The sequence below is a fragment of the Salminus brasiliensis genome, chromosome 6, assembly GCF_030463535.1.
Source record: "Salminus brasiliensis chromosome 6, fSalBra1.hap2, whole genome shotgun sequence".
In the NCBI taxonomy this organism is placed as follows: domain Eukaryota; kingdom Metazoa; phylum Chordata; class Actinopteri; order Characiformes; family Bryconidae; genus Salminus; species Salminus brasiliensis.
In genome coordinates, this window is record NC_132883.1 from 21,763,077 (window position 1) to 21,780,114 (window position 17,038).

The 17,038-nt window shown below is 42.0% G+C and overlaps 1 protein-coding gene across 6 annotated transcripts in view; it reads left to right on the forward strand.

The window, feature by feature from the left end:
- Positions 1-16,032, forward strand: part of cltcl1 (clathrin, heavy chain-like 1) — a 36,547-nt gene extending 20,515 nt beyond the window's left edge. For 3 of the 6 annotated variants that reach the window (XM_072682012.1, XM_072682016.1, XM_072682017.1), the window contains 19 exons: positions 102-227; positions 361-503; positions 2,502-2,736; positions 2,909-3,031; positions 3,175-3,320; positions 3,448-3,631; positions 4,150-4,342; positions 4,496-4,653; positions 4,985-5,149; positions 5,251-5,358; positions 5,494-5,661; positions 6,010-6,159; positions 6,264-6,395; positions 6,738-6,848; positions 7,007-7,177; positions 8,380-8,601; positions 9,394-9,420; positions 11,495-11,567; positions 14,751-16,032. In XM_072682012.1, coding sequence (XP_072538113.1) covers positions 102-227; positions 361-503; positions 2,502-2,736; positions 2,909-3,031; positions 3,175-3,320; positions 3,448-3,631; positions 4,150-4,342; positions 4,496-4,653; positions 4,985-5,149; positions 5,251-5,358; positions 5,494-5,661; positions 6,010-6,159; positions 6,264-6,395; positions 6,738-6,848; positions 7,007-7,177; positions 8,380-8,601; positions 9,394-9,420; positions 11,495-11,567; positions 14,751-14,875 — 2,760 coding nt within the window. In that variant the 3' untranslated portion in view covers positions 14,876-16,032. The remainder of the gene's footprint in view (positions 1-101; positions 228-360; positions 504-2,501; positions 2,737-2,908; positions 3,032-3,174; positions 3,321-3,447; positions 3,632-4,149; positions 4,343-4,495; positions 4,654-4,984; positions 5,150-5,250; positions 5,359-5,493; positions 5,662-6,009; positions 6,160-6,263; positions 6,396-6,737; positions 6,849-7,006; positions 7,178-8,379; positions 8,602-9,393; positions 9,421-11,494; positions 11,568-14,750) is intronic. The other 3 variants (XM_072682013.1, XM_072682014.1, XM_072682015.1) reach the window with 3 other exon arrangements.
- The last annotated feature ends 1,006 nt before the right edge of the window (positions 16,033-17,038 follow it).

The following is a 17,038-nucleotide window of genomic DNA, read 5'->3' on the forward strand; positions in this document are numbered from 1 at the left end:
GTTTGTGTCTTTGTGTTAAAGAAAATCTCCTGAATGCTCATATTTTTTCATCATGCTTATTTAATGACGTGACATTTTGTAATTGTTTTCTGCACTGACAGGAGGCCAAGTTGACTGATCAGTTGCCTTTGATCATAGTTTGCGACCGTTTTGATTTCGTCCACGACCTTGTGCTGTACCTGTATCGAAACAACCTGCAGAAATACATCGAGATTTACGTTCAAAAGGTTTGCCTTTCATTCGCTCACAGTGTGAGAGACGTTTGTTCAAAGAACATTTTAGTATTTTAAAATGTTACTGAACTGCTGAATAGTCTTGACGGCTCCTGTTGTGCACATTTGCATGTGTATGTAATTACAGGTGAACCCCAGCCGATTGCCAGTAGTGGTAGGAGGTCTGTTGGATGTCGACTGCTCCGAGGATGTGATGAAGAGCCTGATCATGGCAGTACGAGGGGACTTTAGCACTGACCTTCTAGTGGAGGAGGTGGAGAAGAGAAACAGGTAGGTCACGTTCAACTGAACTCTCATATAACTTATAATCAGCTTTATGAACTCAACTTTATGAATAGTCGGCTACATTTGAGACTTTACATCAGTAAAAAATAATCAAAATATCAATAAAATAACATTAATGCCAACATGTTCTTTGAAAAAAAAAAATTTAGTGACCCATAGCTGAGTCAGCATCTGATCCAACCACTGTCACAAGTCTGCTGTGTGCTTCCAGAGTTTTTGAAAGTTGCTATCTGTTCCCATTATTAGCAAAGTAGAGACTTTCCTACTAGCTTAGCATAATTTTAACTTGGTAACTGTAGCGCCTTCAATAGGAAATGAAAACTGATGTCTGCAGGCTGCTGGCTTGACCACACACTTTCTGATATGTAACCGAGAGTGTCAACTATTGCGTCAACGTTTTCAGGGATGCCCTAGAGTGCCTCTTTAGCTGTGTTGTGTTGTGTTGCTCTGGTCCTGCCTTGACTCAAAAACAGTGTGCCGTTTGGCTAAGCCCCATCGATGAGATTACAGAGCAAGGAAGCTTTCGCCAGGATGCTGCAGCAGACATCCACAATACAGAGGTTAAGGACATGCAAATGGAAACAAATGGATTTTTGCACAAATTTCATGAAGCAACACCACTAACTGCTTCTCACATGTTAGTCGCACCATCATAGCACTGAGCTCCCAGGTTAAAAATATCAAGCTCATGACTCACTATAAGATTTTATAAGAGCAAAGATTCTCGGTCTAACGGACCGATTGGTCGGGTCAGTCTCCGATAAAATCCAACACAACAAACAACAAATCTTTTCACCACTGCCATATGCTTGTGTTTCATTTGCAATGACAGCAAAAACGCCTGCTTCACACACCTGCTTCTGGGGGAGTTGTCAGTAGTTTTACATGATTGTTCTTGGACTTTCAGCTTTAACACTACTTTTTCGGTAGCTCTTTTCCAGTTGCCTATTCCACTTGTTTTAAACATGTCTGTCTTGCTCTCCTGGCTTCCAAATGTACAACAGGTCAGGGCTGTATTTGAGCCAGTGATAAGTTTCATACCGATCTTTCCTAAACTTTCCACCATCTTTTACTGGACTTAAAAGTAAAGGTTGATATGACCCACTCAGTTTTTAATGCCATGAGTCAAATCTCATTCTGATGACCTTTTCAAAATTAGCTGGGGTCAAGACTGGAGCAAAAAAAGGCTGATAATTGGTGCCTCTGTGACTCGTTGGTTTGAACTGTTGTTTTTTCATCAGCTTTTGTAGCTTTTATATTGAAGAGGTTGATCAACTGTCCTTTACCATAAAATTAATGTGTAAAAAGGCTCCCCCTAGTGTCATGGTGTCTCTATTTAAATTAGACAAATGTCAGTATGCCATGCTAAAAGACGTACATTGCCCCCCCAAATGTCACCTATTCTCTGGAGTATCCGCATGCCCAGTGTATAAGAGGGTTATTAGAAGTTTTAAGCTGTGGAGCAGTGGAACGGTTCTCTGGAGTGCTGGCGCTCCATCCAGTACCTTTGGGGTGTGTTGCATAACTAATCTAACATCAGCCATACCTGATGTCAGTAATGCTCTTGTGGCTATGTTCCAACATGTACTGTAAAGCCTTCCCACAAAGTAGCAGAAGGGGGACAAACCCCTAATTAGTACCCTTGATTACATGAGCAAGTGCCAACTTTGGACATATTGGTTCAGTTTCAGGGATGGAGCCTAGTCCTTTATTGTGCTTTGAATGAAGAATCTCTATTCAGAGTGTTGTGTCATCCAGGAATAGACTCAATCCCTGTCCAGGAATTCGACACATAGTACATTTTCTATAAACTCATAAACATAATGACCAATAAAAAAATTTTCTGATATGACAGCATTGAAAAGTGACATTTCAGTATCATGTTTGGTGGTCATTGCTTCGCTTCTTCGGTCATTTAGTGACAGGACACTTTGCCTAGGCCTTTCTTCTTCTCACCATGGCAACTCTCTCTGGTGGCTTTAGGCTAAAACTCTTGTCTACCTGGCTGGAGGCTCGCACACAGGAGGGCAGCGAGGAGCCCGCTACCCATAATGCACTGGCTAAAATCTACATCGACAGTAACAACAACCCAGAACGCTTCCTCCGGGAAAACACCTATTATGACAGTTCTACTGTGGGACGCTACTGTGAGAAGAGAGACCCGCATCTAGCCTTTGTGGCCTACGAGAGAGGGCAGTGTGACCTGGAGCTCATCAAGGTGAGTGAGTTGAAGTACTCTGATCTGAACCTGATGTCTGTGGTGTTAAAATGAGCTCTTGGAGATATTTCTGTTGCTTTGATATTACTATATAAATATGATTGTCATTAATTATGTAGTTTTCATGTATCCATGGATAATAATTTAGGAGAGGTATTCTACTTTTTCATAGGTGTGCAATGAGAACTCCTTATTTAAGAGTGAGGCGCGGTATCTGGTTCGGAGAAAGGATCCAGATTTGTGGGCTGTGGTTCTGGAGGAGAGTAATCCCTACAGACGAGCACTCATTGACCAGGTCAGACTCCACCCCGTACTGTCAGTGTTTTAATGTCAGATCTGCAGTTTCATTTTGTGCTAATAAAATGAAGTAAATCAAGTGTAATAAATATTGTTCTGTGAGCAATAGTTTATGTTTTGTTTTTTTCTTGGTGTATGTAGGTGGTCCAGACTGCACTGTCTGAGACACAGGACCCTGAGGAAGTGTCTGTAACAGTTAAAGCTTTCATGACTGCAGACCTGCCCAATGAGCTCATTGAACTGTTGGAGAAAATTGTGGTAGAAAACTCCATATTCAGTGAACACAGGTCAGTTATGTGCACAAGAACGGAGGCTTAAAACTGTTAGCTATTAATTTTTTTTGTATGTTATTAATATTGCATATATGTTATTCAATGTAATATAAATTATATTGTGTGAATGCTTTTGAAACAGGAACCTGCAGAACCTGTTGATTCTGACCGCCATTAAAGCAGATCGAACACGCGTGATGGAGTATATCAACCGCCTGGACAACTACGATGCTCCAGACATCGCTAACATTGCTATCAGCAATGAGCTCTATGAGGAGGCTTTCTCTATCTTTAAGAAGTTCGATGTAAACGCTTCTGCTATTCAGGTACACACTGATATAGTACATTGACATAGTAACAACAAGAAGGCCAAGTTCATTTTGCTTGTGGGATCAACCTAGAGCTGGACAATATGTCAATATTTTATCGTATTGTGATGAATTTAGTTTTTCTAAGCATATTGAGGGTACTGTTAATGCTTAATAAACACTGATCAACTGCACATTTCATTACTAACAGTGTAATTAGACTAGTTTAATTAGATGAAGAGCAGCAGATGTTGAATACAAATCGCTGTATTCAGTCTGGGAGAGGATCTGAATAGTAGTTTGTAAGGATCTGTCGCTACTGATGTTTTTAGTCTGTGATTACATGTATCATGATAAATATTGTGTATTGCAAAAAAAGTCTTTAAATATCGTGATATAGCATTTTTACCATATCGCCCAGCCTTAGATCAACCTGTGCTCCAAAAGTCAACAAAGATTTTAAAACCAAGGCCACAAAATTATAGTAAAAGAGACGTGTGTGTCTGTGTGTGTGTGTGTGTATGTGTCACATGTAGGTTTTGATTGAGCACATTGGCAATCTGGACCGGGCGTATGAGTTTGCAGAGCGCTGTGGGGAGGGACCAGTGTGGAGTCAGCTGGCCAGAGCTCAGCTCCAGAAGAACCTCATTAAGGAGGCCATTGACTCGTACATCAGAGCAGACGAACCTTCTGCTTACATGGAAGTGGTGGATGCTGCCAGTAGAAACAGTACGACACTTGGCTTCCGTGCCTTCTTCCTTAGTTAATTCAGAGTGAATGTTTTGTTGCTGTTCATTAGCTTGTCTTCTGTGATTTTAGCATCAGTTATTGCTCGGCATTTATATGTCATGTCAGTGTCATAATGCATGTGTGTTTCATTAGACAACTGGGAGGATCTGGTGAAGTTTCTGCAGATGGCACGAAAGAAAGCTCGAGAGTCTTATGTGGAAACAGAACTCCTCTTTGCTCTTGCTAAGACCAATCGCCTCTCTGAACTGGAGGAGTTTGTCAATGGCCCTAACAATGCTCATATACAACAGGTAAAGAAAGTGACAAATAAGATTACATAGAAAGCTTGTGTTAACCAACTTGTGTTAACTTGTAGACATACTACTTGTAAATTCAACCAATAGAAATGCTGGAAAAGTACTTGGAATAAAATCTTATTACATTAACATGCATTAAAGCTAAGAATGTAGTACATTGAAGCTCAACCACTTTCGGCCACAGGGGGGCAGACTTCAGCCACAGTCATGAGGTGTCATACCTGGCCAAATATCCAGTTTAATGCATACTTCTCTACTTCAATCTCTTTTCTATTACATATCTGTTACATGTCTCTCCTGTGTCATTTTGTATATCTCCCTTTAGGTTGGAGACCGCTGTTATGAGGAGGGCATGTTTGAAGCTGCGAGACTGCTGTTCAATAACGTGTCTAATTTTGCACGTCTGGCATCCACACTCGTCCACCTCGGAGAGTACCAGGCAGCAGTGGACAGCGCCCGCAAAGCCAACTCCACGCGCACATGGAAAGAGGTGTGAGGTTACTGGACACAAACAGAAACACAAATTTCCTTGTTACACTTTGCATTTAGATCTGTTTCATCATGGGATTTGTCGTTGTGTCCACTTTATAGGTGTGCTTTGCGTGTGTAGATGGAGAAGAGTTCCGTTTGGCTCAGATTTGTGGCCTGCACATCGTAATTCACGCAGACGAGCTGGAAGAACTTATCGGCTACTATCAGGTATGGCACCGATTCACAGTGTTTAGCGAAAACACACCAGGACAATAGCATTCTGCCATTCTGCCACCACCATGATCATAATAATAATAATACTGTAACCATTTTGTGTGTATGTGTTTGTTTGTGGGGTCACAGGAACGTGGTTATTTTGAGGAGTTGATTATGCTGCTGGAGGCTGCATTAGGTCTGGAGCGTGCTCATATGGGCATGTTTACTGAGCTTGCCATTCTCTACTCTAAATACAAACCACAGAAGATGAGAGAACACCTCGAGCTCTTCTGGTCCCGAGTCAACATCCCTAAGGTAAGACCACCTTGCGATCTTCTCTAATTAGGGTTGGGCAATATGTTAATATTTAATATGTAGGGAATTTTGCAACATGTATCATATAACATGTTATGATTCAAGGGGCCCAGAGCTAGACAGGGCTCTGAAACATGGCAAGTACAAATGCTGGGGGTGGACAGAGCAGGATTTTAAGCTTTACCGTTAGCGTGTTTATGACTTAGAGGTTGAGAAGAAGCACAGTACAACAGTACATACACACATTCACACAGTGGCCACTGAGACACATAGACACATTCATGCACTTAAAATATGAATTGTGGCATGACTTCAAAGGGTTAATGTTGTGTTGTTGTTTTTTATCAGGTACTGCGTGCAGCAGAGCAGGCCCACCTGTGGGCAGAACTTGTGTTCCTTTATGATAAATACGAGGAGTTTGACAATGCTATAATCACCATGATTGCACACCCCACTGACGCATGGAGAGATGCTTCTTTTAAAGAGATCATCAGCAAGGTGAGGCACTCTCTCATACACACACACACTTATTTTTTTTAATTGAGAAGACCTATTTTAAATGCCTCTTTTTGTCTCTCTCTCTCTTCTCTGCTCCAATACAGGTGGCGAATGTGGAGTTGTATTACAAATCATTGCAGTTCTACTTAGAGTACAAACCAATGCTGCTCAATGACCTACTGAGCGTGCTAGCACCAAGACTGGACCACACAAGAGCAGTTAGCTTCTTTGCCAAGGTAGGTGCACACACACCTGACAAATTTTATTCTAGATCAAAAAGAGCCATTATAAGTAAATTGTCAGCGTACTCATCTCCACTGTTTCTATATAGGGTTAAACAAACTGCAGAGTATTTGTGACCGTCTTATTATAGTGTGTTATATTGTTATTATTAATCATTATTGATAGGCATACCAATACTGATGATGTTTTAACTACTACAAACATTACACTGAAAGATGTAATACATGCTTAGAAGTACAGTTGAAGACTTTCTTCTGCGCTTAGGATGTTCTAAGTGAAAGTAACCGTAAGTGATAAGGGAAACTCTCTAACACACATTTTTTTTGTCCCTGTAGGTGAATCAGTTGAGGTTGGTGAAGCCATATCTGAGATCAGTGCAGAGCCACAACAATAGAGCTGTGAATGAGGCCTTAAACAGCTTGCTTACAGAGGAGGAAGACTTCCAGGTACATAGGACACATATACACACACACACAGCCACTCACACACAATTTCTTTCTTCTAAACATGTAAGAGCAAAGATTTGTGTAGGAAAAGGTGCAGTGTTTAGCTGTGTCTTTAGTCAGGGTTGATGGTGGCATGTTTGCTTTCTACTCTTCTTCAGGGTCTGCGTGCCTCCATAGATGCCTACGACAACTTTGACTCCATCAGTCTTGCTCAGAAGCTGGAGCAGCACGAACTGATAGAATTCAGGCGCATTGCCGCTTATCTCTACAAAATTAACCAGCGCTGGGCCCAAAGCATCCAGCTCTGCAAGAAAGACAAGCTGTACAAGGTATGAACTGTTTACTTTGGTGCCTGTCTTGGAACAGTGTTTAAACTTAAGGATTTTTAAAATACTGGAGACAACCCTTAAAAAATATCTACCAGCATGTCGATTTGCATGGGATTAATATAACCTAGGGTTATTTTTACAAGTTGTTTCATAGAAGGTAGAATGCTCAGTCTGCCCTTGTCCTGCCCGAATGTGAACTTTTCTAGCTTAGAATAAAACCATAGTTCAGTGGTCACATTTATACTTTGCCCTAATGTAGAGCTATTGAACACAGGGGCATGGTTACGTTTTGGTCATTGGGAATCTTGTTTGTTCATTGAAAGTGAAGGAAGCATGTGAACAGACACAATAGAGTAATACCACAATATTTTACACAAATATGACTTATGCCCAAGTACTCTTGGAAAAGCTGGGTCTTCAGTCGGCATTTGAAGACATTGAGCTTCTCTGCTGTTCGGGCACCCAGGGAAAGTTCGTTCCACCGCTTTGGTGCCAGGCCAGAATGCTTGTCTTATGGATCTTAAAGAATGGCGGGTCAAGCCATACCATACTTGAAGCTGGAAGGGCTCTTGGTACTGATCGGCTTTTGGCCATTGCCATCAAGTACGGAGTGGTTGGTCCATTCGTGGCTTTGTAGGCCAGGGTCAGGGTTTTGAATCCAGCAGCAGATACAGGAAGCCAGGGAAGGGAACGAGGCTGAGGAGTTACATGGCTGAACTTTAAACTTTAAAAAAGACCGTGCCTCTCCATTCTCGATCAATTGCTGGGGCCTAATAGTGAACAAAGGGAGACCAGCCAGAAGGGAGTTGCAGTAATCAAATCTTAAAGTGACAAGAGACTGAACGAGCACCGGGGTGGTCTCTCTAGAGAGGAAGGGTCAAATTCTCTGGATGTTGAAAAGGTGAAATCTTCACGACTGAGTGATCATCCACTACTACACCAAGGCTTCATGCTTCTGCAGATGGAGTGACCAGTGAGTTCTTAAAGGAGATGGCAAGATCATTGTAAAGTCCAGCAGTTTCCGGGATCTACAGCAGCTCTGGGGTTGAGTTTGAGGTAGTGAGCTGCCATCCAAGAAGAAACGTCAGCAAGATATCATGCTAAGATTCGAGTAGAAACTGTGTGTCAGAAGGTGGAAAAGACTGGATGGATTGAGTTGAGTTGAGTCATTGAGCGTTAATGAAGTCCGCACTCTGTTTCAGGATGCGATGCAGTATGCAGCAGAGTCGAAGGACAGCGAGCAGGCTCAGGTTCTGCTGCGCTGGTTTCTGGAGGAGGGCCGGAAAGAATGCTTTGCCGCCTGTCTCTTCTCCTCCTATGACCTGCTGGCTCCTGATGTGGTGCTGGAGCTGGCCTGGAGACATGGCCTCATTGACTTTGCCATGCCTTACTTCACCCAGGTCATGAGAGAGTACCTCACCAAGGTGGGTCACACAAACACACCGTCACTGTCACTTTTAGTAGGAATTGAGTAATAAAAAAAAAGAAAGCCTAAGTTCTGAAAGTTCATGCAACACTTACAACCATAGTAAGTCGAAGATGGTAGCATGGTAACACTGAACCAGCATTTTTCTGAGAATATGTTACTTCTGAGACAGTAGTTTTCTGAGACAGTCTTTCCCAGTATGCACATCAGAAGCACTGTTGAATATGTGCTTACATTACTGCCAGATGTGGGTTACATTTATTGCATTTACAGCAGTTAGCTGACGGTCTTATCCAGAGTGACTTACACAGGCAGGTAAACGTAGTGGTAAGAGTCTCAAGGACTTTTATTGGTGCTCTTATTGCCTGGCAGGGGATTCAAACCCTAGTTTGACACAAGGAAGGTGATGTAGTTACTCACTATGCTATAGCTAGCTAACCACACGCTTGGCCGACAGGGCATCAGTGATATCCAGTAAAAAATAATTACACAAAAGAACTACAATGTTCTTAAAACAAAGCAATGCTATGTGGTACCTGTGTGGTGCCTTATTGTAAACCAGACGTTATGTATTCACTTATTTTCACCTATAAAAACCAACAAGCGGCATTCTTACTGTACGCATAGAAGAATATAAAACAAAAATCATGATCATTATTTAATAATTATTATTAATTATTTATAGTAATTATTTAATCAAGTAACTGTGTTTGAACTGTTTGAATTGTGACCGACCTAAAACACAAACACCCAGAGCCAGAGTTTCATAAATGTCTCCCCTCTTCTACAGGTGGATGAATTAACAGGACAGGTGAAGGTCTCTGACCTTTTTATTTCTTTCTCTCTCTCTCTCTCTTTCTGAGGTATAGCATGTAGAGAGTGCACTAACTCGCCCCAGACGTCCCTAACAGGTCTCACCGTTGTCTGCTTGATTGACTGCGATACATCTGTAACACGACTTGAAGAGCACCATGTGTTTCTGTGTGAGACACAGCGATTTACAAAAAAAGCACAGAATTTGAGTCACAGTGTCAGATGCTAGTGCTGTAGTCTGCTCATCATTTTGTAATCAGAATCTGGTGACCTGTTTTTCTCTGTGTCTCACCCTGACTGGTCAAGTGTTTAGCAAAAGAGTAGAGTGGATTCTGTGTTCATCTGAAACAAAGGGAAAAAAACAAGTAACAACAAGGGCTTTCCCCAAATTCAACACAAAATACCACTTTTAATGACTACAACCCCTTTATGGCGAGCATCTTTAGTACTAATAAGAGCACCCCTTTGTACCCTTTTCATTAAGCTACAACCCTTCTGCAATTGTGACGCGCAGCCAGACGCCAGCTTAGACCTTATACCTTTATCAGCTGTGGCCTTCACATCAAAATCACACCAAAGATTTTCTATAGAGTTCAGGTCAGAGTACTGCGAGAATCTTGGTGGATTTTGTGGTATTCCAGAATCATTATCCTGTTGTAAGGTCTAGTGACACCCAAGCTTCACCTTCCATAGAAGGCATAAAGTTTTCACGTAGGATTTCCTGAGAATTTCCAGAGCCAGAGGACGCAAATCAGCCACAAAGCCTCTGCTATGCTTTACTGTAGGCAGGGTGTTCTTTTCAGCGTATCCATTCTTCCACATCCAAACAACCCGTTAATCCATAGGTCCGAAAAGCTCCAGTTTTGTTTCATCTCTCCACAGAACAGAATCTTAAAACTCTTGAGCATATTTTGAGCATATTTGAGCATTCTTGTGCTTTTAGGTCAGTAGAGGTGTACAGGCATGAAGACCTTCAGCATTTAGTATGCCATAGTGTGTAAACTGAAACCTCAGTGCCTGCTGCCACACAAATCTCGCTGCCTCATCAGGAATTTGGTGGCAGCCGGTTATAGCCGCCTCTTTCTGCCACGTCCAGGTAGTGTAGCCAGTCTTCCTGGCTGTGAACTTGCAAATGTGTTATTATATATCTATATTATAATGATCTCTTCTCTAAAACCACTTTAACATGTTACCAAGCACCACAGTCACCCAAGAGCCAGTCCAGGTATTTCATGTGTTGTGTCTCAATCACACCTGATGCTGAACTAATGAAGCCTTTATTTGCCACCTGATTTGCAAATGTGTGCTCTTGTGAGAGATTGTATTCAGGGGGTTGAATAATCCTAAGACTGCAGTAGTCATTAAAAGCTGCATTCTGTGTTGAATTTGGAGGAACTACTTGTTATAATAGTTATGTTAGGCTCTTTTAACTTCTTGTTTGATTGGTTTATTGTATTGGTATAACAGCTGAAAGTTTGTAAAGTTTGCTAATAAACCTGAATCATTTTGACTGCAAAAAAAGATTAATATCTCCCTGAATGAAGGGTGTTTTGAATCATATGTATTATTCCCTTTGTTTTATTCCTCTTTGACTGGTTGACCTGGTTGAACTACTAGTGGCTTTTGTTCTGCGGTTACCAATGTTTGCCTCCAGATGGCACCAGCTTTCTCCAGCTCACTTGAAACGCTTAGATTCAGCTGAAGCTTTTTTTTTTTGTTGAGATCAGTAGCCATGGGTTGAGATGTAAAGTGTTTTGGCATGAGGTGGGTGATGTACTGTTTGATTGCATGGGCTGAGTTGAAGCAAAAATGTGTCCCCTGGCAAAAACAGGAAACACTACCCGTGAACAGGGGAGCAGGTAGGGCCTCCCAGATGGCCAGCCCCAAAGGCCCAGCTGTTTTCTTCTGCACCATCCCTTTCCTTTTGTGCCTGGACCTGTAACAATATGTTTGTCATCACCTGTGATAGAGGGGCTCCTTACTCATAGCACTGAACAGGATGCACATTTTGACAGGGACGTGTTTTGCCCTGACTAAAGTGTTTGATGCATGTCACCCTCGCTGTGTGTTTAATTAAGGTGGATAAATTGGAAGAGGCAGAAAGCAAACGAAGCACTGAAGAAGTGAGTGAACCCACCGCGATCGTATATGGTATGTAAGCAGCGGAACGAGCAATGCCAGCACCTTAATTGATACTTCTTTCCTTTTCAGCATTTTCTCTGCTTTCACCTTCACCCGAAACTGCTTTTGAAACTGCTGTAGATTCCAGATTGTTGCTTAGTTGTTATGCAGCAGTAAAACTATAAGCCAGTGTTTGCCAAGACAAACTATACAGATACAATGAGCTATCTAATTTTAGGATATATCATCACACGTGAAACACATCTGTGAAAAATATTGCAGAATTTTTAATGATCATACTGTGTGATCTAAGCCCACATTTTGAGATCAAGAAGAACCTAATTGTCATCCCAGCCATATATAGTACATACCTTACAGTGGATTGAAACACAAAGCTTGGCCTGTTAACAGGACCACGCAGTACAAGAGAACAAGACAGACTATGGATGGTCCAGTTAAACAAGACAATACAGTATACTACAGTACAATACAATAACACCACAGTGCAAAACTAGGTTCATACTGTACAGTAGATATACAGGGCAAGACAATAGGAGACATTAGAGTGTATAGAAAAGTGAGCACAATGCAAGTGATGGCTAGCTTATTACAGAAATATTTTCATATATATGGGTAGAGTCGGGATAAGACAGGGTAAAATGTAACATTGACATTTTTAAGTAGCTAAACATTTTCAAATGGAATATTCTTTTGGTCACCTCTTGTTTCTGTAACATAAAAGTAACTTTTTTTCAGAATTAACATTTTTGACTATTGCGTTGTGTGTAGAAGTCGCAGAATAAATTCCAGTTTTATCATTTAGAAGCGCTTAAGCAACTGACAGTGAGAGCTAGCCAGGCTGGAGTAGAGCTTCCACAGGACAAGGTTAGGTAGGTTAGCTAAGCCATCCAATGAAAACAACGGGGGAACCAAATAAATAAATCAATACAGGAGATTTAATGCACAAATTATCCATAAATAATTATAATATATTTGTTATGAATTTACCTCTTCTACACTGTGGTCAAAAGAAAAGGTGGCTTGTCACAGCCTTTTTTCACAATTCAGTTTTAATTCGAATGCAGATGTTTTTATGTACACACGTGGACAAAATTGTTGGTACCCTTCGGTTAATGAAAGAAAAACCCACTATGGTCACAGAAATAACTTAAATCTGACAAAAGTAATAATATTAGTAATAGTATCACAGGTGTCTACAATCTTGTAATCAGTCAGTGGGCCTATATAGGGCTACAGGTAGTCACTGTGCTGTTTTGTGACATGGTGTGTACCACACTCAACATGGACCAGAGGAAGCGAAAGGAAGAGTTGTCTCAGGCGTTTAGAAAGAAAATTTTAGACAAGCATGTTAAAGGTAAAGGTTATAAGACCATCTCCAAGCAGCTTGATGTTCCTGAGACTACAGTTGCACATATTATTCAGAAATGTAAGATCCATGGGACTGTAGCCAACCTCCCTGGACGTGGCCGCAGGATGAAAATTGATGACAAATCAAAGAAATGACAAAAGAGCCCAGAAAAACTTCTAAAGAGATTAAAGGTTAACTTCAAGCTCAAGGAACATCAGTGTCAGATCGCACCATCCGTCGTTGTTTGAGCAAAAGTGGACTTCATGGTAGATGACCAAGGAAGACACTATTGTTGAAAACAAATCCTTAAAAAAGCCAGACTGGAATTTGTTAAACTGCATGTTGACAAGCCCCAAAGCTTCTGGGAGAATGTCCTATGGACAGACCAGAAAGCACATCAGCTCTATGTTCACAGACAGAAAAATGAAGCATATCAAGAAAAAAACACTGGTGACTCTGTTGTGTTCTGGGGCTGCTTTGCTGCATCTGACACAGGGTGTCTTGAATCTGTGCAGGGTACAATGAAATCTGAAGACTTTCAAGGGATTCTAGAGAGAAATGTGCTGCCCAGTGTCAGAAAGCTTGGTCTCAGTTGCAAGTCATGGATCTTGCAACAGGATAATGACCCAAAACACACAGCTAAAAACACAAATTAATTAGCCAGGAATGGCTAGGAGGAAAACATTGGACTATTCTGAAGTGGCCTTCTATGAGCCCTGACCTAAATCCTATTCAGCATCTTTGGAAGGAGCTGAAACATGCCATCTGGAAAAGGCACCCTTCTAACCTAAGACAACTGGAGAAGTTTGCTCATGAGGAGTGGGCCAAAATACCTGCTGAGAGGTGCAGAAGTCTCATTGACAGTTACAGGAATCGTTTGATTGCAGTAATTGCCTTTTGTCAGATTCAAGTTATTTCTGTGACCATTATGGGTTTTTCTTTCATTAACTGAGGGGTACCAACAATTTTGTCCACGTGTGTATTTAGTTTGGAAAGCCTGACTGGTTCGCTCTGTTACTCTCAACCCCATCTATGGAGATATTTGTAACATTTGCATTCATTTAGCATAAATACTGCCTTATTGTTTATATTAAAACCAATATAACAAAAATTATTTGTTTGTCTGCCCCTGAATAAATGCACAGATTAATGAACACCAAAACATATATTAATATCTTTTCTGTCTATCTATGATTGAACTACAGTACCTGTAAAAATGTATTCACCCACATTGGATGTTTTATCTTTATTTTTTTGTCATTTTTAGATTAGACATTAGATTGTCGGCCTGAGGACGGCCTGCTCTACATGTGCCAAATTCCTTACATTTTTTAATGATTGAACCAGGGGATGTTTAGTGACTTGGTTTTTTTTTTTGGACTTTCCAAACATGTGTCTTTATACTACAGTGACTTCAGACACAGTAACTTCACTCAGGTGATTGTGTCTCCACTTCACTAATTGTGAGACTACTAGCACCAATTGCCTTGACCTCTAATTTAGATCAGTCCCTTTAACTGAGGTAAATATTTATGTAATATTTATTATTTAATTAACACTACTTTGTAGAAATGTTGTTATTGTATGTTATTTTTTTAAGTGTGATACCTTTTATATGCACTGTATTTAGCTGTGTCCACCTAAATATGTTGTTTTATTTTGACACAAAATAATCAAAACAATAACAGCCCACAAGCAGTACCACCATGGCCCACTGGAGGCCGCAGCCCACAGACTGAAAACCACCTTCTGAAGGAAGGATCGTCATGCAGTAAAGAGGTTGAGAAATATTGGTCAGCAGACATGTATTCATTTGTATGTGTTTGTGTGTGATTATATCCAAGCAGGTCAGCAGCTGATGTTGACCGCTGGCCAAACCCCAGTAGCACCTCAGCCTGGATACCCCGGCTACGGCTATACTGCTCCTGGATATGCCTCACCAGCCTATGGGTTTAACCTTCAGCCTTGACACCCAGTCCCCCGAATGACCGTTGAACCTCCCTCGCCATTCTAGGAAGACGGTCGGAAGTGTGCGCCTGCAAGACGGAGGCTCAACCTCAACACTCAGTCCAGCATGATGGAGACACTGACACCAACAAAATGCAATGCAAACAAACAAACAAACAAACAAGCAAAATGCCATGCTGAATGCGCTTTAATCACATAGTCCACTCACTCACTCAGTCAGTCAGTTGACATTAACATGGCCTGTCTAGCAGCCTGTAAAATGTTAGGCTTTTATTTGTGTTATAGAGATGTAACCTTGATGGAAGGAAGGATGCAGGTACACTGAGACACCTCAGAATTCGTAGCACTGTAGGAGCCAGACGGTCTACCTGTACAGGAGCCGACAACAGACGACACCAGCTGTGCGTCTGTAGACAGTGCCCCCTTTTGTTTCAGTCCTTCTCTGCCATTTCTCACCTTTCATTTAGCAGTTTTACTTTTTGTCGTAAGCTCACAGTAGTTCCAGCTCTCGATTTCACATCTGCAGTTCGTCAGCTGCCCGAAGAGCGAATGACACGCCACCGGTGCGACTCCAAGGCCACTCTGAGCACAACCGGACGAAGGCCGCAACTCTCAGGCGGTCTGCTCAATGTCATTCTTGCTCCGGCAGCTCGATCTTTGTCCTGTGACGCTTTCGATGAACTCCCTCACAGCCAACCTCGCATGGTACGACCATGGTACCTCAGAGCTTCTGCAGATGTGTTGCGCGGGGTCTGCGCATTCATAACATCCCGTTCCGTCAAAGCAAATACGTATACTCTACTAGGTCTTACTAGTTAGGCCTTACGCATAATTTATGATGCTGCTCTACTTCCGTGATTTCAGTGTTCTGTTCAGTGTTACCGCAAAGCCATAAGCGATGTCTATAGTGTAATGTTGTCGAAGAAGACGTTAATATTTTTTAGGAAAAGATAAAATCCAAAAACAGGAGGTCTGGCAGCAGCTGTTTCTGGTTGCTAGGATACACAGGTGGGGCAGTGTCTCTGGAGCCTGTTAGGAGGAAAATGGCTGTGTGTATGTGTGGTGTGTGTGTGTGTGTGTGTGTGTGTGATGGCTGCTCACTTGGGCGAGCCGAGTACGCAGATTAAAAACAATAAAGTTTACACACACTAACTAGAGGATTATGTGTTCTTGGTTTTCATTGATCTCATGCGTCTTGTTCTTTTACACTGATTTTTCTTTCACTTTCAAACACACACACACACATATACACTGGTCTCTTCCGGTTACCTACATACTGTAGAGTGGTGTGTGCTCTCAGTCTCTCTCTCTCTCTCTCTCTCTCTCAATCTGTCTCTCTTATTCTCTCTATCAGATGGTCTCTCTCTCTCTTCCTTTTTCAACATCTGTATGTCTGTCTTCTTTATATCCCCTCTCTGTCTATTCTGCTCTCTCTCTCTCTCTCTCTCTCTCTCTCTCTCTGCCCCCACCTCCTCACACACACCACAGCCTGTCTGACATTCGTACTTTCGTTTTTTCTTGTGGATCCACGATGTTCAGTACAATGACAAGGCAACCTAGTGTTAAGGGCCCTAGTGTGTCTTATTTGAAGAACATGATCATTGCTGAGAGGGCAGGCAGTCAGTCAGCTCACAGCCAGTGTCCGTCAGAAAGACAAAACTGACAACCTGGCCTTCCAGATGTGAGGCAGTTTGGTGAGTTTGGTGAGATCGGGCCTGCTTCCTGTTGATGCAGTTTTTACAGCCTGAGCTTACACTTTTAACAGCCTCGTCGACGTTTTCCCATAACTTCGCATGCTAATAAAGACATAACAGGAAATCATCTCCAGATTAAAGAGAATTACACGGTTTAAAACCCTCTCCTTCAAACTTATCAACTGAACAAACGTATCATTGCTCAATCCGTGGCTTTGTTGAGGGCTTGCGTCTCGCCTGTCCACGTTATAACGACTTTCCCCCACTAGGATGTGGCAGGGCTTTGGGTGTGTACACATACACGCACGCACACAGGGAAACAAGCAGAGCCTGTAAAAGAAAGGGGGTGGGGCTGGAGGAGGGCGGGTCTGAGGCGCCGGTTCTCCCTCGCGATTGGCTGAGCTGCTCTCGCCTCTTCACAGTCCGATCGTCGGCCGCGCGCTCTGTGGGCGGAGCCTCGGACTCGGTGA